We start from the raw sequence: 24823 nt of genomic DNA, 5'->3' as shown, positions 1-24823 counted from the left end.
GTCCCCCAACCACACAGGTACTATGAAACCGGCAGTATTAAACCTGGGGTCATTGGTGGCTCCAAACCAAAGGTCGCGACTCCCAAAGTCGTGGATAAAATTGCAGATTATAAACGCCAGAACCCGACCATGTTCGCGTGGGAGATCCGCGACCGGCTCCTGGCCGAGGCCGTCTGTGATAACGACACGGTCCCCAGCGTGTCTTCCATCAACAGGTAACTCCACGTTTCGCTGTTGTTTATGGTTCAAAAAATGGATCTCAATGTAAATAAAACATGTGCTTAACGTATACAAGTTGACCTTGTAGGCCTGCAGTGAACTGTACTGTCATGAAAGTTGAAACTGTACATTTTCCTATATGCAAACTTCTTTAATCAATCAATCAATCAATCAATCAATCAATCAATCAATCAATGTCGGGTGGAATTTGGAAAGCTTGTCCAAAACCGTTCGTTTTGTATTTAAAAACGGTTTAAACTATAGTGGAAATAGCAGATCTACAAGCACAAAATGCCTCACTGCGAGGCGTCGTGTGCTTGTAGATCTGCGTGTGTGCTTGTTGTGTGTGCGACAGTCTTGTATGATTGATGAAGCAGTTTACTTTACGAAAAAAACGTACAAACTTGGAGATACGAGGTTTCTGCCCAGACGATTTGCTTTTTAGTGTGACATGATCGCATGCCTCTATATGACACTGGTTCCCAAGCACTGGGTCGGGACGCATTTGTGGGTCGTGGACTGGTGGACACATTTCTATATGGGTCCATTTTCTTTCTTTTTTTTTCCCTTCCTATTTTGTTTTGAATTATTATTATTTAAAAACAGTTTCATATAACTTTACCCCAAAAAAGCAAACCTTTTCATGAATTAAAAAAAAAAAAAAATATTTTTCCCCCATGGTAATAGATGAAGAAATCAAAGAAAAGCCTAGAAAATTCCATAAATTAGAAAACAAATGTTTAAGAAGTAGCGAAAATATATTGCGTTGTGAGCTTGTATTTTCGCTTGTTTGGGTCTCGGGCGAACGTTTAATTTCTCTTTTGGGTCTTGAGCTCAAAAGTTACAAGAACCAAAAAAAAAAAAAAAAAAAAAAGAAAAAAAAAAGAAAGTAAAAGAAAAAAAGGGGGCATTGTATGCTAAATAATTTGGGGGGGGAAACGTCTTCAACGTCATTATATAAGGACTAAATGGCACAAGAACTGAAAGGCGACGCGTTCGATGATGGAGAAACAGCTAGAAATAGACGCACAATCACATGCTTTTATATTTAACCTGCACACGCGGGCGCGCGCGCGCGCGCACACACACGCACCCACACACACACACACACACACACACACACGGGAGGCTAAACGGACAATTTTCAGTGGAGTCGGGGTGGTCTATATACTGCTCTTATACTCTGGGCTGAGGAGTGCAATCCAATCCCCCCACAGCCTTCCGCGGTCAGACCCGGGAGCTATATAAGGGAGGGGGGAGGAGGGGGGGGGGGGTGAGGCCACGAAAATCACATCTGTCTCGATAAAAAAGCGATCAATAGCAGCAGTAACCAGATCCAGCAGCAAGCGGCATTGAGGGAAATACCCCCCGACCAAAAGCGTTCAATACGCGGGGACCACCCTGCGACAAGAGGCGCCGTGGCACCTGCGTTTATTGCCGATCGCTCTCTTGTTTTCAAACAGAGAGAGAGAGAGCGTTGGTAAACAAACACGGAGCTGACGTGCGTGCACGTGAGCCTCTGTCTGTAGAGTGTAGAACACTCAACGAAGGCCTTTTTTACCTTGTTTTTTTTATTGGACACTGGATTGAGTCGACAGACCTGATTTGCCAAAAGTAGCCAACCAATTATTACTATTTAATTTTTAATCACACATGTCAAATATCCTCCTATAGTAGGCTATAATAGATATAATAATTTCCGTAATTATATTCTATATTCTGGACTGGTTATATTTTTTTCCCCCAGAACATTTTCAAACAAATTAATTATATTGCTTAATTGCTTAAACTAAAGATTAATTCTTTCATTGATTTACCGCGCGAGGCTCTCGCTTCCCATCGCTTGCTCCCCCAAAAAGAGCTGATCTACAAGCTAACAACGCATCGCGTATAGCTACTAGCCTACTAATAGAGAGTATAAAGCAGTCAGCCATCCTAACTACGAGCTCTACACACACCTTTCAGCCTGCATGCCTTTCACATAAAACGGGACAAGACAAACCCCAGCGGACGGGAATGCGCGTTAAAAGGTGAAAGAAGGCGGGGGGGGTGAGAGAAAGGCCCATAGGCCCTTTTTTTTCTACCTGCGAGTGCACGGTGCCAGTGATGGACTTTGGTTAGGAGGCAGTGTTCCATACAGCTGGTCATCAGCATTACATTTTAATGAGCTGAGGAGAGATCACAACTTATCATTATCATCATCATAACAGCCAATACAAAAAGCATTCTTCGCCGTTACTATAGAACTATAAGAACGTCCGTTTTTTCAGGTTCACCGTTACGTTATATTATTCAAAAACAAAGACAATATTCTCATGATGGAGTTATATGATGATGTTTTCAGGCCTGTACAAAATGTTCACTATTTAATTTAATTAAAAAAGAACAAAAAAGTGAAATCAATGAGAAACTATATATATATATATATATATATATATATATATATATATATATATATATATATATATATATATATATATATATATATATGCCTTATGGCAAACTCTCTATGGAGCACTTTAACCCAAGTGTTATTTTGACTTTTTACTTGCCACAATGTTAATTGTATGCTATTGTATTTAATTAATTCAATTGTGGGTTACTTGATAGAGCTTGTATAAGTTAAGACAGCACTGTAGGTTATGAAAACGTTTGTGCGTGGAGAAATGGTGTCCTTTAAATAAAAAAGTTGGCTTAGTAATTATTGTTATGTTAATTGTTAACTTCAGCCTTGTGCCAGAGCATATTTTCTATTCTCTTTTTTTTTCTGCTCCTAGTCAATATTTTCAAGGGTCATTTGAGTGCATATTAGGGCATTTCAAAATATATTGAGATAGCAACTTAAAAAATATTTACAAAATATTTACTGTATATCATGTGAACAAAATCACTCAAAATGTTCTCAATTTATAGTCCTTTAAATAAGTTCTGTTTGTGTTTTGATATAAGCAAAGGAGCAGAGCAAAAGTAACTCTTAAAGTGTGAGAATTGACGTGCGTGCGTGCGTGCGTGCGTGCGTGCGTGCGTGCACGTGTGTGCTGCGTGCATGTGTGTGTGTGTGCTGCGTTCGTGCATGTGTGCGTGTGCGTGTGTGTGTTTCCACACACACACAAGTGTTAATTAACTCAAATTACGGGTCCATTTGTATTCTCTCCGAGTGAAATGAACACTCAGAATTTTATAGTGTACACCCACACAGGGAGAGAGACAGACAGACACAGAGAGAGAGAGAGAGAGAGAGAGAGAGAGAGAGAGAGAGAGAGAGAGAGAGAGAGAGAGAGAGAGAGAGAGAGACTCAGTCAGACAGAGAGAACAGAACAGGTCTGGTGGTCTCTCTCTCTCTCTCTCTCTCTCTCTCTCTCTCTCTCTCTCTCTCTCTCTCTCTCTCTCTCTCTCTCTCTCTCTCTCTCCCTCTCACTCTGTGGTGAAGCCGTTGACCTCTGCTCTGTTGACTAAAGAGGATGTCCTGGCCTTAAACACATTTTTCCTGCATGAATTATTAAAGATTACACAGAGGCTGGGTTACACTCTGTTGTGCAGCCGCACACAGCAAGGAGTTTCCACGCGTTGCATCATGCCCCGCGGACGCACCACCACCAACCACCACGCAAACCCACTAGATCTTAAAACAGCTTTCGATCATATCGATCCACATCTTAATATTTCTTTGGGGGATTTCTCTCCCCCCTCCCCCCCTTCTTTTCTTCTTCCCCCGACGGAGCCAAAAACCAAAGTCGTTAATTCACACCGCCCGCCACCCACCCCCCAGATTGCTTATTCAATAACACAACAACATGGACATAGCCACACAGAAACAAAAAGTCCTTGAATTTATGAGGCTGCCTCTAGTCATGAGGTCAGATAACTGTTGTGGTGCGATGTTAGAAATTCAAATAAAATATTGATGTGTGTTTTTTCGAGGAGGAGGGAGGAGGAGGGGGGGTCTTTGTCGCGCCCCGCCTGGAGGATCCGTACGGCGGTATAGAGGACACGCCAGACAAGTAGTGAGGGGAATGAAAAGCGCGCGATGTACATTTTAACCTCCCCTGAGGACGTTAACCCATGCCCGTCCGCCCGATTCCCAGTTGATAGCCTCCACGGCGTGGATAGACCGCCGCTTGTCGGAGGCAGAAAACTGTTATGTCCATATAGTCGCTGTCGGGCAGAAACCTCGTATCTCCAGGTTTCACGTTTGTACGTTTTTTTGTCTTTCTTCGTAAACTAAAGCCCTGCTTCATCACTCAAGGCTGTCGCGCAAGACTAGCGAAAACAGCAGATCTACAAGCACACAACGCCTCGCGGCGCGAGGTGTTGTGTGCTTGTGGATCGGCTATTTTCATTTAAAATCATTTTTAAAATGACAAATACAAAAGTAACAACAGCAGCAGATCCACAAGCTCGAGAGCAACTCGTTGCTTTGAGCTTGTAGATCTGCTATACTTTTGCTGTTTTTGGACATACGAGGTTTCCACCCTGGCAGAGAGGATCTATACTCCACGCAGACACGTTTGAACTGAAGAGCGCAAGGCAGCAGTTGGCTCATCTGCTCTGCGTTTGGATTTACACTCGGTTGCGGCTGATCTACAAGCTCGCGACGCTCCGTTGCGTGATATGTTACGAGCATGTAGATCTGCTATTTTTGGTGCACGGCCACGTGCACAAAACATGATATTCTTTGACCAAATATATCAATATATCGAATGTTGACTATATATTTGGGACAGCTATTACAGTATGGTGCTTTCACAAAATATTTACACAGAAGTCATCAGTCATCATGCCTATATAATAACTATGTTGGTACAGGCGTAAAGTAGAACAGCAAACAGTCGAGTTAAGTTAAATGACAGACAGTACTAGTGCACTCAGCATTGCCCCGTCTCTCTATCAATGAAAAGCTAATCACAGTCATAGTACTATCATATGATGCGATCGTGTCACGTACAGTAAGTGCATAAGCCGAACTTGCTAAGTCCCATAGTGGCATTGCCTTTCTGAGAGAAGAATTGTACTAACTGTAAGACTTGCACTAATCTCCAAAACATAACTAAAACTGTCAAAAAGGTTCAAAGACTTAGGGCCGTCAGTTTGAAACACTAAGGTACATTTATATGGCATTACTTCAAAGTAATCTCCTCGATGGGAATGTCACAATGTTTGAAAGCGAGGCTGAGAAGTCTTCATACCGAGGTCATGTTATTGTCACCAAATCTCCTTCCATTCAGGTTCATTTAGGGTCTGTTTTTTTGGGAGGGAGGGAGGGAGGGAGGGTTTGGGAGAAAAGCACACAGGTTGAGGTCAGGTAAATGCAGGTGGTGGTGGTGGTGGTGACCAGGCACGCGCACACATAGATATCAAAGGGGGCTTGAGCCCCTGCCATTTTATTGTCTGTAAAAAAGTGCCCTCTCCAGACTATAAATTTAAGTAGTGAAAATAGCCGACCTCCAAGAGCTTGGAGGTCTGCTATTTTCGATATTTTCACCAAAAGGCCCTTTTCGAGATGTCAGCCCCTGCCTCTCTAATATTCTCTGCACGTCCCTGGTGGTGACACAGGAATGTTTGGTTCTTTTTTCCTCCTGGCCAAATCATTTGTGAATGAGAGCATTTCCACACACCTCACAGCGTCGTCTCCTACCCGTATCCCTCTATTGAAATGAAAACCTTGTTATGAACTTTGGAGTAGGCTACAGCTACACACATACAGTAATACTGTATCTTTTGCAGGCTTTAAAATGTACACGCACGCACGCACGCACGCACGCACGCACGCACGCACGCACGCACGCACGCACACACACACACACACACACACACACACACACACACACACACACACACACACACACACACACACACACACACACACACACACAAATTGATTGATTGATTGATTGATTGATTATTTTATTAGACAAAAATGGAGAACAGTACAAGTATTATACAATTGAAATGTAGTACAGTACAAGTACAGTTAAACACCCTGCCTAAAAGGAACATCCCAAAGAAGACCTTTGACGGCCTTTTTTTTTACGTTGGAAGCCCTCTGTATTTAATTCATGGACGTAATAAATAGCAAGCAAAGAAAACATTCACACACTCACACGCATGTATGATTTCTTCCTTTCACCACAGAATAAAAGACATCAGATGTGGTATGTGGTCTGGTCTGGGGGCTGAGGCTATGGGGATATTATTGCTTTCCCGTCTCGTGTAATTTATAGCCCACCATTTGCATTTGTTGTTCTCTGGTGCCGTTCGTCGTCAACTTTTCTCCCAAGTCCAAATCGATGAACCCTGATAGCCAGCGTGTGTGTGCGCGCGCGCGCGCGTGTGTGTGTGTGTGTGTGTGTGTGTGTGACTGTGGACAGGTTTTTATTACACCCAAAAAAATAATCTCTCAGTTGAACACATTTTAAATGTGTGAAACTTTTCCACCCATTTTATATGAGTAAATTTATATATGGGATATATGTAGTCCCAAGTCAAATCTACATTCAATGCAATGCATGTTGTTCAATTAGTCCAACTCATTTTCATTAACTTAAGCCAAGTTAATTATATGAACTTAATTAATTTACGTTTGTCCAACTCAAACAAATGTTAACGTAAATGTGTTGGTTCAACTCATTTTTATGGAATTAAGCTAAGATAAATAAAATACTTTTACATTTACATAAGAAGAGTTCGGTTTCAGGTTTTCTTCTGGATGATTTGTTTCAAGTTTTACAATATCAACATACACTGATACAGATGCATAATGGATATATGCAATAGCAGTGATTATTGAATAATCAGAACATTTAAGAGAAAACCAACGCAATAACCTCAAAGTTACCATGAGTTCTTCTCTTTTAGCCTAGCATGGGGAGGGAGCTCAAGCTTAAACTAGCAGCCTAGCAGTTAGGGTTAGGGTTTAGGCTCAAATACTGACAAATCAAATTCTGACATATGACAGTCATCTTGCCAAGGCAGACACATTGATATGATACAATTAGCATTTTTAGCTCCCGAAAGCTTAAACATTTCCCTGAAAACCTAGAAAAATGCTGTTCCCAGCATGCTTTGCATAACATGTGACCAACTTATTTGACCAATCAAGGGAAAGGGCTGGAGTCACTTCTCAGATCTGTAAAATGTACTTAATAAAATTGAGTTGGATTCAAACAATATTCTCAGAATGATTTCAGCCTTAAAAACTACTCAATAAAATTGGTGAGAGGCGTGGTTTATGGGACTCTGGGAGTTTTCATTGGAACTCATTTTCAATGTGTTTTTAAATTCCATTACTAAGATTTGAGTTACATGAATGTAATATAAATGCATAATGTTAAATGAATAGATTTTGTATAAGCACTATTAATTACATTTGAGTTGGAACAATTTAATAAAAATGCATATATTGTAAATGTATATATTTAAGGTAAGCACGATTAATATTTGTTCAGTTACATCAATTCAATACATTTGCATATATTATAATTAAATACATTTAAATAAAGCCAACATAATGTAAATGTATCACATCTGGCACTATTAATAATATTTGAGTTATATCAATTAAATGTATATGCTTATGCCTTGAAGTGAAGTAATTAAATAAAGCAAACATAATTTATATGTGTCACATTTATAGGGGGGTTGAATCAGTTTTTTGGGTGTACTTTGTGGGGACCAAAAAATTGGAGAAATAGACATTGTGGGGACCAAATAGTAGGTCCCCACAACGGTTTTGGTTAGGGTTAGGGTTAGGGTTAGGGTTAGGGTTAGGTTTAGGGATAGAGGTTAGGGTAAGGCCACAGGAAATGAATGGAAGTCTATGTAATGACCCCACAACCTATGTAAACCAAGAGTGTGTGTGTGTGTGTGTGTGTGTGTGTGTGTGTGTGTGTGTGTGTGTGTGTGTGTGTGTGTGTGTGTGTGTGTGTGTGTGTGTGTGTGTGCGTGTGTGTGTGTGTGTACGCTAAACTGAGTGATATGGGCAGAAAGAGGATGAGTCCAAAAAACTGTGACTGCTGTGGTGAGAGGAGTTACAGAAACAGAGAGATATAAAGATAGAGAAACCAGAGACAGAGAACTAGAGATCTGAGAGATAGATAGATAACATATCGTCGTTGTCGGGTGGAAACCTTGTAAGTCCAAAACCGTTTGTTTTGTATTTATCATTTTTAAAATGATTTAAACGAGTGAAAACAGCCGATCTACAAGCACACGACGCCTCGCACCGCGAGGCGTCGTGTGCTTGTAGATCAGCTGTTTTCACTACTTTTGTGCGATGGCCTTGTATGATGAAGCAGGGCTTTACTTCGCGAAAAAACGTACACATTTGAAACTTGGAGATACAACGTTTCTGCCCGACAGTGAAGATATGGGGAGACATAGCGAAATATTGGGCAGGAGAGGGGATTGAATGAGAAGAGAGACATGGGATGGTGAAAAGAGAGAGAGAGAGAGAGAGAGAGAGAGAGAGAGAGAGAGAGAGAGAGAGAGAGCTAGAGAGAGACAAGAAAAGTGAGAGAAGGGAGCGAGGAGAGAGAGGGAGATTATTAGACTCGGCCAGGTAGAGGCAGCGAAGCCCATCATTGAGGTGAATTGATGTGATTTCATGCTTTGTTTGCAAGATCATTCAGTCCAAAGTGCAATGAAGACTTTCCCCCCGTATCACATCTTAACGGCACATGGGGACTTTATCATATTTCTAACCTCCACAATCCACCAAGATTGAATCCACTCTCTCAGGGGGCAGCCCCCCATTCAGACTCTCACAGGAGCCGAGAGATTGCCCCTAATGCCCCGAGATTGGTTATTTGTGACAGGGAGCCCGAATGTGGGGAGGAGGTGGCGGGCGGGGGTGGGGGGGTGGGGGGGATGGGGTACAGGTGGTGGGGGTGTCCCAAAACGACAGAGGACTTGTACACATGCACGGGGCATAAGTGGACGTGATGTGCCATGTTTAAAAAGCGTCGCAGGGGCCACTGGGCCCCGACGTGAAATCTCCATGCTCCGGAGGCGCTATTGATTGATCCGTGTCTGTCGTTCACTTTGCCCAGGATTATTCGCACCAAAGTCCAGCAGCCATTCCACCCGTCGCCTGATGGATCCGTCACGCCGCTCTCCCCGCCCGGCCACACCATAGGTGAGCGGAGAGCCACGCTCCACACAACTTAAGGCTGATTTATAAACGGTGTTGTACGCCGGTGACACGCAACCGAAAACAGCCGATCTGTACAAGCTCAAAATGTGTCACCCTGCCGCAAGTCGCGAGCTTGCAGATGGGCTGTTTTCGATGTGTTGCGCGTAACTATGTGTAAATCAGGCAAATCTGCATCACACCAGATTACACCACATTTAGATAAGATCATCATAAAAGGCACGCGAGGGGCAAGAATGCTCTGTGTTTACGTGAACTATACCTAACTGCTGCAAAAATAGACGCACATTTTCATGTGAACACAATCATGTACACACAGAAAAAAGAACAAGGACACACACACATACACACACCACACATACAGTACCATGCATGAATCAGGGGTTCTCAAACTTGGGGTCAGGACCCCAAGTGGGGTCCCCAAATTATTTTGTGGGGTCTCCAGATGATTAGCTTAATGTAATTTCTTTTCCTCACTCAATGGTAAACAAACCAACACACAGTATAAGTGTATAGAGGGTATCTGCACGTTTCTAAAGTGACAATAAACCCTTTTGTAAATCCCGCCCCATTCTGCCCTGTTACTATGATGGGACATTAACCCTGGGCAGATTGTTTTTATAGTGGAAGTGGATGGGATTTTTTTTCCCTTCATAGCCTCATTACAGCTATATAAAGTACCAAAGGAAAAACACCTAGGTGATATTAATAAAAAGGGAAGACAAAGGTACAGTAGTTACATTGCAAAACAGGGGGTTTACCCGAAAATATATGTTTTAATGTGTTTAATCCCAGTGGGACAGAATCCTCTTTGCAGATTCTTTTATAGTGGAAGTGGATGGGATTTTTTTTCCCTTCATAGCCTCATTACAGCTATATAAAGTACCACAAAAAACACATCTACGTGATATTAATAAAAAGGGAAGAAAAAGGTACAGTAATTACATAGCAAAACAGTAGTTTTCCCCCGAAAAATAAATGTTTTAATTAGTTTAATCCTCTGGATCAGAGATAGAAAGAGAAGCGCATTGCATCTTGGGTACTAGGAAGAGGACAGAGAGAATGTTTCTCCTCACATAATAGGCTGGCTTTTCGTAATTCTGCCCATTTAAATTATATGTACCCAATCGTGACTCTTAGACCATTGATAAGGTACATGTGAACTAGTTTGTTGAAGCTTATTCGTTATGATGAGCGAGATCGCTTGACGCTTGCCGTCGCTATCACCGTACCGGCCGATCTCCGTGTCGTGCACTGCGGACAGTTTTTGAAAGCCTGAAGCAACATTCTCCACTGCACAAACTCCACCCCCGATAGCAAAAAGTGAATGTTTTTTTCTGGTTGGCCAGTCAGGGAGTCTCAGGGACCAATCAGAAGGCTGACAAACGGTCTATTTAAGGACTTTCAAGACTTTGTTTAATACCAAACTGTCAGATATTAAGTAAGCAAGAGGCGAACATTGTGAAAATAGCAGATCTACATGCTCACAACGCCTCGCGTTGTGAGGCGTAGTGAGCATGTAGATCTGCTATTTTCACAATATTAATCTGTGAAACCGAGTCACATTAAATGCAATACCTACAATTCCAAGTGCTTGTCACGGTGGGGGTCCCCAGTTCAAATATGTTTATTTTGGGGGTCACAGTCTAAAAAGGTTTGAGAACCCCTGCCATAAACACAACCTATACACACTCACACACACAGAAATACACACACCCCTTTTCAACTGCAGCTTTAGCACCACACTACACAGCACTACACCACACCACATAAAAATATCCTAGCTCAGATCCACTCTAGATTGGATACCTTTTAGTACCACGTTTAGTACCACTTTCACACCACCCTACCCAGGTCCTTGTCGTGGAAAACCTGGCACAAGTGGGCGGTGTGGTGTAGAGTGGTGTGGTGTTGGGCAGTGTTGTTTTTGACAGCAAATTTTGATTTAGTTTTAGTCATAGTCTTTTGAATAAAATTCCATTTCGTTTTAGTCATAATTTAGTCACCTGAAAAGTTTTAGTTTTAGTCAAATTTTAGTCAACTAAATATCATAAGATTTTAGGCGACTAAATCTAAAGTTGATTTAGTCAACTAAAATGTATTTTGGCAGGCCTTGATGGAATAGCAATGCCTGATTTTACACTGGGTTGCGTGCTGAAAATAGCCGATCTACGTTTGTACAAGCTAACAACGCGCCGCGTTGCGAACTTGCGACGCATTGTGAGCTTGTAGATCTGCTATTTTCAGCACGCAACACCTGAGAGCAACCAAACATAAAATGACTCTCTTCTCCACTAGTCCCTCCCTAACGTTTTAGTCTAGTTTTTATTTTGTTGACGAAATTGTCAACATATTTAGTCTTAGTTTTAGTCATCATAGTTTAGTTTTTATTTCGTTTTCGTCAGTGAAAAAAAACGTAGTCGACAAACATTTTTCGTCATAGTTTTAGTCGACAAAATCAACACTGGTGTTGGGCCAGTGGAAAAGGGGCTAAACTGTGCGTTTCTCCCTCAGTGCCCAGCACGGCCTCCCCCCCAGTGACCAGCGCCTCCAACGACCCCGTGGGGTCCTACTCCATCAACGGCATCCTGGGCATCCCCCGCTCCAACGGCGAGAAGCGGAAACGAGACGAAGGTAAGAAGAGAGAGACGGGAGGCGCCGAGAGTAGGGCTGTCACGATTATGACATTTTACGTGACGATTAATTGTCACTCACAAATAATTGCGATCAACGATTTAATTGTGTTTTTGTCGTCGACAATTACATTTCTGTTTGGCTCTTAGGCTTTTGAAGTTGCACATGGAAATCATGACACATAACTTAAATATGCAAAGAATTTACTGACATATTTGACAACTTTATACTTAAAAAAGAACATTGATAGTGAAAATAGCCGATCTACAAGCTCACAACGCGTCGCGATGCGACGCGTTGTGAGCTTGTAGATCTGCTATTTCCACTACTTTTTGAAAGTGTCTCTATTAACATTTCTCAAGATGGAAACGACTATGACGATTATGCAAAATCATTGCGATTACCTCAAATAATTGCGATTAGACGATTATGTAATAATTGTGACAGCCCTATTAGAGCGAGAGATCGCTCTGTTTCCATCCTTTTAATTCACCCCGTCACTCGTCCGCTGTACTTTTTCCTATGTGTGTGCACGTGTGTGTGTGTGCGTGTGTGTGTGTGTGTGTGTGTGTGTGTGTGTGTGTGTGTGTGTGTGTGTGTGTGTGTGTGTGAGTGTGTGTGTGTGCGCGTGTGTGAGTAGAACATGACATTTATGACAGCGCCGGATCCCGGTTGTGTTTGTGTGTGTTGTGTGTGTTGTGTTGTCTCCAGTGACTTGTTATGTTGTATATCAGACCATGGGAGTGTTGAGAGAGTGTTGATTCAATCCGCTTTTTTAGACGCTCAGCGTCAACGTATTTTATTTTTTTGACGTCCTCCCGTACGCCTATGGAGACGCGTCTCAATTCTTATACCGTGCTCAAACTCACTCTAAATAATAATAATAGCTGTGATTTATATAGCGCTTTTCTTAGTACTCAAAGTCGCTTTACAATGCTAATTGTTTGTGTGTGCGTGTGTGTACGGCAGGTAAAAACAACAACTTTATTAGGAAAAAAACTAGGATAAAATACAGTAGAGAACAATAAAAACCAAGGTATGGTCCGAGATCAGCTGGGGAAGGCAGTTATGAATAGATGAGTTTTCAGAGCGGTTTTGAAGGAGGGCAGGGAGGGGGCGTCTCTGACGCATTTAGGGAGTTCGTTCCAGAGGGTCGGGGCGGCCACTGAGAACGCCCTGTCCCCCCAGGTTCGGCGTTTGGTCTTTGGGACCTCGAGGAGGCCAGCCTCTCTGGACCTGAGCGACCGGGTGGGGACATATGGCTGGAGGAGGTCGGTGAGGTAAGGGGGGGCCAGGTTGTGCAGTGCTAAATGTAACACACACACACACACGTATAGCTGTCATAAAACTGTAATCTCTCCTGGCAAGGCACCCGTGTCTCATGATGTCACTCACTAACTAACGCCCGAAACAGAGGAAAAAACGACTTTGATTCTCCCCGTTGATGCTATCAGTTAATTACCACTACTATACTAGGATATGGACAAAATCAAATATCACGACATATCTTTGACCAAATACCTGGATATCGATATATTGTGACGATAATATCGTATTGTGATGATATCAGTTTGCATTTATCATTTTTTTTTTTTTTTTTGCAAGATAGCAAATCTACAAGCTCAGTGGGATACACAATACGATAATACATAATTGCATTGTGGCGATAATGTCAGTATCCAGTTAGATTTTTCAGAACTTCTCAAAAAAGGCAGAAATTCATTCAGTTCATAACATGCCGCATGCATTGTAAGCTTGTGGATCGGCTATTCTTGAACACTCTGACGATTTTCGAAAGCGTAAAACTAATTATAAGTTATTAAAAGCAGCAAAAGACAGGATCGATATCTTAAAATCCCATACCGATACAGTATCGAGTCTCACATCGCGACATCGATTCAACGTGGGCCCTATCATCACCAGCCATTTTATCATCTCTAGTAAATAAAAACAAACAACAACAAACACAACACCCGGGTACAGACGGTGTTACATTTCATCACACCGAATTCTGAGCGGTGTTGAACTATTTCAAGGCATTCAATATTAAAGTAATGCGAGTAACACTATATACATGCTCCGCCACGGGACTGCAGCAAGTAAATAGACCCCAGATACGTGCCAAGATTAAGTGGAAGCCTATAGCCGGTCCAATCCAGAATTCCTCATTCCTAGGCAAGGCAGTGTGAGTGGACACAACACCGCCCGAGGGCTAATAGATTATCGGTTGTGCAAACAATTGGCTTTTTAATGCCTATGAATTAACATGTCCCCCGATGGAGGGGCTGAACAGGTGTAGCAACAGACCGCCGGATGCGGGGAGGAGGGAGGGGGGTTGAGGTGCGCGCACGCGTATGTGCATGTATGTGTGCAATGTGCACAAGGCACATTCAGGGGTGTCGCTCCAAATTCCGGGCCCTGGGTACAAGTATCCACTGCGTTATTTTGTGCGTTAACTTTTGAAAAATAGCAGGTATACAAGCTCACAGCGCGGCACCGAGTGCCGCGCTGCGAGCTTGTAGATCTGCTATTTTTGAAAAATCGGGAAAAAGTCGTTGAGGGATTTTTGAAAATCCTATGTTTCTGTGTCAGTGGTGCTCAAACGTTTTCATGTGAAGGGCCCCCAAAATGATAGGTATTTGGCCACGGACCCCCATCTCAAAATATTTTAGTAAAAGAATCAAAATTTGAGTTACAAATGTTCGCTTAAAAAATACAGACATATTCAAAGATTTGCACACATTTTCACAACTTTACAAAAACAGCAGATCTACGCCGCGAGCTTGTAGATCTGCCATTTTTCAATAGCTAAAATATAAAACAACGAAGGCCCCCCCCCCCCTCCACCTTGGGCCCTAGTGACTCAGTCCCACTTTCCCCCCACTTGTGACGCCCCAGGGCACATTATGTGTGCGATGTACGCTTGTGTGGCGTGCGTGTGTGTGTGTGTGTGTGTGTGTGTGTGTGTGTGTGTGTGTGTGTGTGTGTGTGCGTGTGCACGTGTTCATGCTTGTGTGTCTGTTGCTTGTCCTGTGCATGTACGTGCACTGATATTGGGGGTGGCTGTTGGGGTTGATATGGTCAAATATACAGTACATCGTCACTGTCTGGCAGAAACCTCGTATCTCCAAGTTTCAAGTTTGTAAAGCCCTGCTTCATCGTACAAGACTGTCGCGCAAAAGTAGTGAAAACAGCCGATCTACAAGCACACAACGCCTCGCGGTGCGAGGCGTTGTGTGCTTGTAGATCTGCTATTTTCACTAGTTTAGTTCATTTTTAAAACGATAAATACAAAACGAAAGGTCTTGGACGTACAAGGTTTCCACCCGACAACTACGACATATACAGTGTGATCTCAAAGAGCATTCATCAAAACAAGGCGTTTGTTGCTTTCTTTTATGTTTCCTGTCTCTTTAGTTCTCTGGAGTGGCAACCACCATGATGGGAGGAAAATAGGACATTGTAAGTTGAAAGTTATAGAAACCCTTCTCTTTTTGCTTTTAATTGGTCAATCAAGATCTTCCTTTCATTATTTGCTTTTTTTGATTCTTCTGAATTGCTGTTTTAATTATTCCAGTCTCACGAGCTTTATGAGAGAGAGATGTCCCTACAGTTCTATGCCGGAGACATAACATACACAATAAATTGCACCCGAAGAAAATTATATTTCCTATGTAATAGCATGCAGTTCAATATAATGGCAATTCATGGTGTGATTCAGTATAATGTAATAAGGCTGGAGATAGCTCTGCGCAGATAAGATGCAGCGTGGCTGTTTATGTCACCCCTACACCCCGTTAGTAGCTTCTCATTAATCCATTCAGAACGGGTACACAGTATTGTGTATTATTATTTTGTGCTTTAACTATTGAAAAATAGCAGATATACAAGCTCACAGCGCGGCACGAGTGCCGCGCTGCGAGCTTGTAGATCTGCTATTTTCGAAAAAATCATGAAAATTTGAATTTTGACCTGATTCTATAAGTGTCTTTTGAATCCTTCTAAGGTTTTTTTTGAAAAACCTATGTTTCTATGTCAGCAATCTGGCCAGCCATCGTCAAAGAAAAGGTCCTTTTCACTTAACTGGAGCTCAGTTAGTCTGTTCTTGAGACACTTCTATGTCATGGGTTCTCAATCCTTTTCGTGGGAAGGAACCCCAAAATGATATGTATTTGGCCACGGACCCCATCTCAAAATATTTCGTTCCAGGGACCACCCAGAAGCAAAATCTGAGTTACAAACGTTCGCTTTAAAAATACATATATTCAAAGATTTGCACACATTTTCACGACTTTTTCCAAAATAGCAGATCTACAAGCTCGCAGCGCGGCACTCGGTGCCGCGCTGTGAGCTTGTATATCTGCTATTTTTCAATAGTTAAAGCATAAAATAATGATACACTATAATGTGTATCCGTTCTGAATGGGTTAATCCAACCAGTTAATGTGAATTATGATCTCTTCCTTGTCTTTTCCATTTCCCACATTGTGATGTCAGTGAACCCCCAGCCGCTCCACAATCTCTCTCGAGGCTCTTTCAGGGTATATAGTGCCTGCAGTGTCTAAAAGGCTGTAATAGGGTTGTCTTGTATATTTTACACAAAGTCATTCAGGAGGAGGAGGTATAGCGTGGTTTTCAGTTGCAGACAAGCCTTGTAACGGTACAAAATGCCGAGGGCTACCTGAGCTGGCTTAAGCCCACAACAGTGCAGCGGTTTAGCTGCTAATCTGTTAACATGCTCCTCTGTCAGGCCCAGGAAGACAGAGTGGGGGGGAAGTGTTGTCGTGAGAAATGCAGGGAAAACTATTCACTGGCCGTTTTGTTGCTGCCATCATCAGGCACGTGCACACATAGACATAAAAGGGGGCTTGAGCCCCTGTCATTTTAGCCCTCTCCAGACCATGAATGCAGTTTTTACTGTGGTGAAAGAAATGCAAATGCCCCCTCTTTCCATGCCATATACCTGAAGGCAGCATTCAAGAGAATGCTGCCTTGTCCAAACTCTCCTGAACATGAATGCAGCGTCTTATGTTCAAAGAATTGCCCTCTCTGTGTAGAAATCCATGCTGTACATGACACACATCTATTATGCTTAGTTCAGTGTGGTCTACGGACCGAAAATATAGCCGACCTCCAAGGTCACAACGCGTCGCAGCGCGACGCGCTGTGAGCTTGGAGGTCTGCTATTTTCGATATTTCCACCAAAAGGCCCTTTTATAAATTTCAGCACCTACCTCTCTAACATTCTCTGCACATCCCTGTGTACTTGCATTTTCTGATTGTGCATGCACTGTGACACCCTATTGTCACTTGCGGAAATGGCGTCCTCACGACGCGACGCACCGTGAGCTTGTAGATCTGCTGTTATCGGCGCACGACACGACAAAGTATATAAATCGGGCGTGAAAAGTACGACGCCCGACATCGGAACGTGTGCTGCTGTGTGTTTCCCCCGTTTGTCGGCTGAGGAGCTGCGTCGTGCATTTCTGCCCGCCGTGGCGGCTCAAGGCAGACTGACGTTGCCCTTTGAGGAAGAGAAAAAAGGTCCCCATTACCGGAGGGCTGTGGAGATAATGTAGTGTGACACGCGTTATGTACACCGGGTCCCCGTAAGACGAGCTTCAGGGACACAGGTGCCATAAGAGCCATTAATCTGCCCTTGTCATGTGTTATTGCAAATTAAAAGTAGCATGTTACACTGGACGGCTTGCACGTGCAGGATGGGATGGTGCATGTGCGCGCGCTCGCGCACGTGTGTGTGTGTGTGTGTGTGTGTGTGTGTGTGTGTGTGTTGTGCATGATGAGGTGGCAAAGGAGGTCATGGCAGATTCAGTTGTCGAGCAAGGGCGAGGTGTAGGACTCGTGTACGAGTTTGCGCACGTTTATGGATGCAAATGTGTGCGTGCGTGCACATACACACAGTGCATGTCGTCGTTGTCGGGTGGAAACCTCGTATGTCTAAAACCGTTCGTTTCGCATTTATCATTTTAAAAATGATTTAAACTAGTGAAAACAGCCGATCTACAAGCACACAACGCCTTGCAGATCTGCTGTTTTCACTACTTTTGTGCGACGGCCTTGTACGATGAAGCAGGGCTTTGCTTCGCGAAAGAACGTACACATTTGAAACTTGGAGATACGAGGTTTCCGCCCGACAACGACGATATGTGTGTGTGAGCGTGTGCATGTGTACAGTACAGTACACGTGCGCGCGTGAGAGTGCGCTTGTGTTTGTGACTCTGCGACTTTCCGGAATGCACCTTGCATGCACGGCGAATACGGTGACATTTAAAAGAATTTGCAATTCTGCAGAGAAAAGCTATTAATTCACAAATTAACACCTCTCCCCTCTCTCTCTCTCTCTCTCTATCTGGGATGTGCAAGCTATCGAAAAGACAAAAGAAATAGCCTTAAGGGAGCCGTGGAAAGAAAGAGAGAGAGAGAGAGAGAGAGAGAGAGAGAGAGAGAGAGAGAGAGAGAGAGAGAGAGAGCTTCAGCCCTTCTATCTGTGGAGAGATTGGTTTGCATGTCTGCAAGCAGCGATACCAATTATGCCAGCGCTGGGAGAACGTGCCCCATCCCTCCCTCCCTCCCTCCCTCCCACACACACACACACACACACACACACACACACACACACACACACACGCGCACACACACACACACACACACGCACACACACACACACACACACACACACACACACAGGGGCACACAACACGCATGCACACACACCCTGAATCCATCCATAGCCAGATTTATTTGTGTATCTCATTACAGGAAATGGAATGTTGTCCGTGCCAAATGCATTAATAGTAAAGTGGGGAAATTAGCCCTGTTGGTTGGTGTGGCAGGCACGCGTTGGTTGCTCCGCTCCCCCCCCCCCTAGTCATTCATACCTGTTGGGTGGCAGCAGCACGCGTCGTTCCCTCGCTCACCCCACCACACACAGTCATTCATACCTATAGTGGAAGACGAAGCCAACAACAAACAAAAAAGAAAAAAACGTGTGGCGTGGATTGGGTGACAGCTCCTTCTTGATTGTGCTAGCCATGTGTAATGCAGTCTTCGGTTGTGTGGGCGATATACAAGCGGTTAAGCGGTTACCGGTGCACGCGCGTGCACACACGCACGCACGCACACATACACAGGCATGTGCACACACACACACACACACACACACACACACACACACACACACACACACACACACACACACACACACACACACACACACACACACACACACACAGGCAAGTGCACACTTTGACATCAAAGGGGGCTTGAGCACCCTGCCCGTTTATCCGTCTGTAAAAAGTGCCCTCTCCGGACCACGAATGCAGTTTTTACTATCGAAGGAAATTGATTATGCTTAGTTCAGTGTGGTATCAAGCACCGAAAATAGCCGACCTCCAAGCTCACAACGCGTGGCGAGCTTGTCTGCTATTTTCGATATTTTCACCAAAAGGCCCCTTTTTCGAAATTTCAGCCCCTGCCTCTCTAACATTCTCTGCACGTCCCTGCACACACACACACACACATAACCCTTATTAAAGCATAAATAAAAAAGTTTGTTCGTTCAAGTCAGAAAATCCTATTAAGAATTTGCCTAATGGCCCTTTCAACTAATTATAACACAGAGAGAGAAAGACGTGTGAAACGCAACAGCTTTAATAACGGGTGTTTCTTTAGTATCCCCCCCCCCCCCCCCCCCCCCCACCACCTCCTTTAAACAACACTGTCAGGCAGAAACCTCGTATCTCCAAGTTTCAAATGTGTACGTTTTTTCGCGAAGTAAAGCCCTGCTTCGTCAGACAAGGCCGTCGCACGAAAGTTGTGAAAACAGCAGATCTACAAGCACACAACGCCTCGCGGTGAGAGGCGTTGTGTGCTTGTAGATCGGCTGTTTTCACTAGCTTAGTTAATTTTTTTAAATGATAAAAACCAACGGTTTTCGACATATACAAGGTTTCCACGCGACAACGACGATAGCGTGTGTTTGTTGAAAGTGCACAGCGCGGTTCATGTGAGTTCAGTTTCCCAGGCACACCTTGTGGTTGGTCGGTCGGTGTGCAGGGGCGTCACAAGGGGGGGGAAAGTGGGACTGAGTTACCAGGGCCCAAGGTGGAGGGGCCTTAATTATTTTATGCTTTAGCTATTGAAAGATAGCAGATATACAAGCTCACAGCACGGCACCGAGTGCCGCGCTGCGAGCTTGTAGATCTGCTATTTTTGAAAAGTCATGAAAATGTGTGCAAATCTTTGAAATCATGTATTCTTTAAGCGAACATTTGTAACTCAAATTGTGCTTCTGGGGGGTCCCTGGAACTAAATATTTTGAGATGGGGGTCCGTGGCCAAATACATATAATTTTGGGCGTCCTTCACATGAAAAGGTTTGAGCTCCAATGACATAGAAATATAGGTTTTTCAAAAAACATTGGAAGGATTTGAAACATTCAAAGACTTGCACAAAATGTCACAATTTTTCAAAAATAGCAGATATACAAGCTCGCGGCGCGGCACTCGGTGCCGCGCTGTGAGCTTGTATATCTGCTATTTTTCAATAGTTAAAGCACAAACTGTGAGTGAATCCTTGTATACCCAGGGCCCAGGATTTGTTGCGACGCCCCTGTCGGTGCTTCAGCGCGGCAGGGCGTCTGAGCTGACCTTGTTGTTAAAGAGCAGTTAGGTTGATGTAACCTTTGTTACCGCGTCCTCAACGGAACCCATGCAGCCCGGCTCTGGGGAGGACAGGCCGAGAGAGAGAGAGAGAGAGAGAGAGAGAGAGAGAGAGAGAGAGAGAGAGAGAGAGCTATATACGCTGATTAATTACACGCAGAAAGCAAAAAGGTCACAAGTTATGAAGGTAGCGTGGGTGGGTGATGGGTGGGGTGGATGGGAGAGGGAGGGAGGGACTTGATGACCCACGTGAGCTTGTGGGAGAAAAAAACAATATGTCCTTAAAGGAGTAGTTCATGACTTTTTTTCTATTGATTAGTCACACCGTGGAGACTTGAGTTCAATTATATTTTTTTGTATTCGTCGCATTCCTAAGACAAAAAAAGAATATTATATTTAATTGAAATATTATTATTATAGTAAATTTACCACCATAGATTCTGGATGGGGACCCAAATGCATTTGTGTGAGAATCAATGGGGGTAAATTTACTTGACCCTTGACCATAAATTTACACCCATTGATTTTCATCCAAATGCATTTGCGTCCCCATCCAGGGCCTTGTATTTGGGTCCCCATCCAGAATCAATGGGGGTACATTCACTTTAATAATTATTTTGTCTTAGGAATGCGACAAATACAAAAAAATATTATTCAACTCAAGTCTCCATGGTGTGACTAATCAATAGAAAAAAAGTCATTTTGGGGGTGAACTACTCCTTTAACAGGTCGTGTAAAGAACCGGTGTGTTGCATTACCTCTGGGTTCTCAACGTGGGGTCTGAGGACCGCCAGGGGTCCTTGAGGACCCCCAAAAGAGTGAAAAAAATCAAATTGCCAAAAAGACCCTAACAGGTATGTAACCCTGAGAGTGTACAAAATGGAACCAAATGTGGTTCCATTTGTACGCTCTTAGAGTTACATTGAACACTGAGGAGTTTACAGCGTCGGCTGGGGGTTCCATAGATGGAAATGGTATCAAACGGGGTTCCGTGTCACTAATGCATATCAAAGTGGGGTGTCCTTGAAATTGAAAAGGTTTGAATAAAACCAGCACTGCTGCAGTCGTCTCTCAATCCTTGTTCAACAGTTCGAGACAGAAATGAGCGCCGTTAGCCGTTGTGTGATTTGTTCCACATTTTGATATTTGGCTCCTTTTTTTTCTGAGGTCGTCTGGTGGTACGGTACGCATGTCCCCATTGAGGGGGACTTTAAATCAGGCTACAGCGCAAAGGATTTTAACCTGTGCCTATACGCCGGTTGACCAGCCAAGCTAGTCGGCGGCGACAATGAGTCAATAGGAGATCACTTTTTAGAAAATAAATGCATCCATGAGAGCGGGCAGAGAAGTAAATGGAATCACGAGCGACGCGACGCGGCGCGGCGCGGCTCTGATGGGGTTCTGTGCGAGAGAGAAAAGCCCGGGTTTTGAGAGGGACCACGGAGCGGAACATATAGAGACCAGGTGCTGTTATAGGGCCTCGCTAGCACTATAGAGGATTCACGTTGTGTACCTCCTTCTCCTCCTCTTTTCTACACCAGGGGTCTTCAACAGGGGGTCCGGGACCCCTAGGGTGTCCTCAGAGTTACTACAGGGGGGTCCTCCAAATCTTCCAATCCTTTTTATATTAACAATTCGAACCCTAGTGTCCATATTCTGAGAACTGTTGACAAAAATAGCAGATCTACAAGCTCACTGCGAGGCGTTGTGAGCTTGTAGATCGGCTATTTTCGGCAAAGAGGTTTGGTGTAGAGGGGAAAAAGAGCGGACTAAGTACAGAGTAAAAGGTCAAGTTTATTAGGTAATGACGGTTCAAGTGGTTAAATATCTGAAAACACAAATTGACATTAATCCAAAATACACTGATGATTGTGCTGTCAAACGATGAAACTATATGGAATCTATGAAAAGGTTGTGGGGGTCCCTGCTTCATCTCTCTCTCAACAAAGGGGTCCTTGGCCTGAGAACGATGAAGAACCCTGTTCTACACTCTCTCCCCCCCTCTCTCTCTCTCTCTCTCTCTCTCTCTCTCTCTCTCTCTCTCTCTCTCTCTCTCTCTCTCTCTCTCTCTGAATCTCTCTCCATCTCTCTGCCTCCGTTTTGGGCGACTGTGGGCTGAGTGGGTAGAGGAAATCAGCTAGCTGGTTCGACCCCTGGTTCGCCCGGTGTGATGTGGGGGCGGACCTCCATTCAGAAACACCCCCACTTAGAAACAGGGATTGAGCATTCACCAGTTTAGCATTCACCAGTTTAGCATTCACCAGTTTAGCATTCACCAGCGTCGGCAGGTTAACATTTCACCAGCGTCGGCAGGTTAGCATTTCACCAGGTTAGCATTCACCAGCGCCTTCTAAAGTTTGTGTATACGACCTGGCGGTCGCTTATCTCCCGATTAGGGAGTCTTACTGGTTTTTACTGAGGTTAGGGTTAAGGTTAGGTTTAGGTGACACCTCCATTTAGAATAATGGAAGTCAATCTTCTGAATAGCAATGTTTCTGAATGGAGATGTGTCTTAACAAGTTGAGGAAAACGTGCTCTCACCATAGCCATCTGCTGGGTGAAACTATAAAAGCAATCTCCCATCCCCTCAGGGATGGTTAGATTTTGCACAGATCCCCTCTTTTTGTTTGTTTGTCTGTCGCGTTCTATTCTCATTTGTAAACACATACGTACGCCGGGAGAATCCGTCGGTGTACGTCTGAGAACGCAAGGAGAGGGAATTCGCTGGCATGAAGAGGAATCATGTACGGAAGAAAAGTCAATTATGGGCCTCCCAATGCCGAGAATTAATGGAGCGACGCATTACTCAGCTTGAGAAGGAGGGCGAGATGAGGAGAGAGAGAGAGAGAGAAAGGAGGGATACGTTAATTGCGTTTCCACAAAGAGTCGTCGGCGAGCGCCGCGCAGGGCGCGGCGGTGCTAAACGACACGCCGGGCCTGATGGGACAGGAGAGGACACTCATAAAACCCTGGGTTCACTGAGGGTGCGAAAATGGTACCCGAATAATTCGGGTTCCATTTGCACACCCTCGGACTAAAGGATAAGGAGTAAGACAAGAATAACTACAAGAATTTGGTCTCTCAAATTTGGTCTCACAAGTTCAAATTTGGTCTCACAAGCTGTGTAGATCGGCTTTTTTTGGCAAAGAGGTTTGGTGTAGAGGGGAAAAGAGCAGACTAAGTACAGAGTGAAAGGTCAAGTTAATTAAGTATGGATGGTACAAGTATGGTTAAATATCTGAAAACACCAATTTACATGAATCTAAAATACACTGATGATTGTGCTGTCAAACAATGAAACTATTATGGAATCTAAGGTTGTGGGGGTCCCTGCTTCATCTCTCTCTCAACTAAGGGGTCCTTGGTCTGAAAAACGTTGAAGACCCCTGGTTTAGCGGATCCCAAACAGCTCGCAGACGGCTGTATTATAAGTAGGGGTGGGCGATATGGTGATAATTATCGTTGAGACGATACAATGTCTCCATGATATGCCTTATCAGAGGTATGGTATATATCGTGATACAATTGAGGGAGCCTTGTAAAAAATCCTGTTGAATCGTTAATACAGAGATTCATTGCAGAATGCAATTTAAACCTGCATTTTGGTCTAAATCAGTAGTTCTCAAACTTTAAAATGCCAAGGTCTCCACTTAACTCTGACAGTATACAAATGAGGTTTCATTTGTATACTGTCAGAGTTACATACTTGTAAAGTTCAATTTAGACCTCCCAAAAGGAACCCAGAGAGTCTAGTTTTTGTCAAGTAACTTGAAAAATAACCATAAAAACCAACATGAAAAAGAATCGTGATAAAATCGTGTATCGTCGTGATACAGCTTGGGAAAATATCGTGATATTGTATTTCTCCATATCGCCCACCCCTAATTATAAGCAGCGGCGTAGCCATAGTGTAATCCAACTCCCGCAGTGTGTGAAACACGGACGGGACACTTCTTTTCCGAGTCAGACGAACGCCCGCCGCGGATTCTTTACAGTGCAGTCATGCACCGACGGATATGCAAATAAGCGCCGGAGCGAGAGGACTAATACTGTATTACCGTATATACGCTTCTATCTACTGTTTCAATGGCGCTGGGGGTCTCGGGAAGTTTACGAGGTTAAAGCAAGGATATAAAATGAC

At 43.7% G+C, this 24823-nt stretch overlaps 1 protein-coding gene across 1 annotated transcript in view; it reads left to right on the top strand.

The window, feature by feature from the left end:
• Positions 1–24823, top strand: part of pax2a (paired box 2a) — a gene marked incomplete at both ends in the record, with an annotated part of 46023 nt that overhangs the window by 3970 nt on the left and 17230 nt on the right. Inside the window, 4 exons of the mRNA XM_080740817.1 lie at positions 18–215; positions 9267–9352; positions 11882–12001; positions 15419–15463. Of these exons, the coding sequence (XP_080596943.1) occupies positions 18–215; positions 9267–9352; positions 11882–12001; positions 15419–15463 (449 nt within the window). The remainder of the gene's footprint in view (positions 1–17; positions 216–9266; positions 9353–11881; positions 12002–15418; positions 15464–24823) is intronic.

The sequence above is a fragment of the Nannobrachium achirus genome (genome assembly GCF_963921795.1).
Source record: "Nannobrachium achirus genome assembly, chromosome: 13".
In the NCBI taxonomy this organism is placed as follows: domain Eukaryota; kingdom Metazoa; phylum Chordata; class Actinopteri; order Myctophiformes; family Myctophidae; genus Nannobrachium; species Nannobrachium achirus.
Note: the sequence above shows the minus strand (reverse complement) of the source record. Positions and strands in the feature narration are given on the sequence as shown.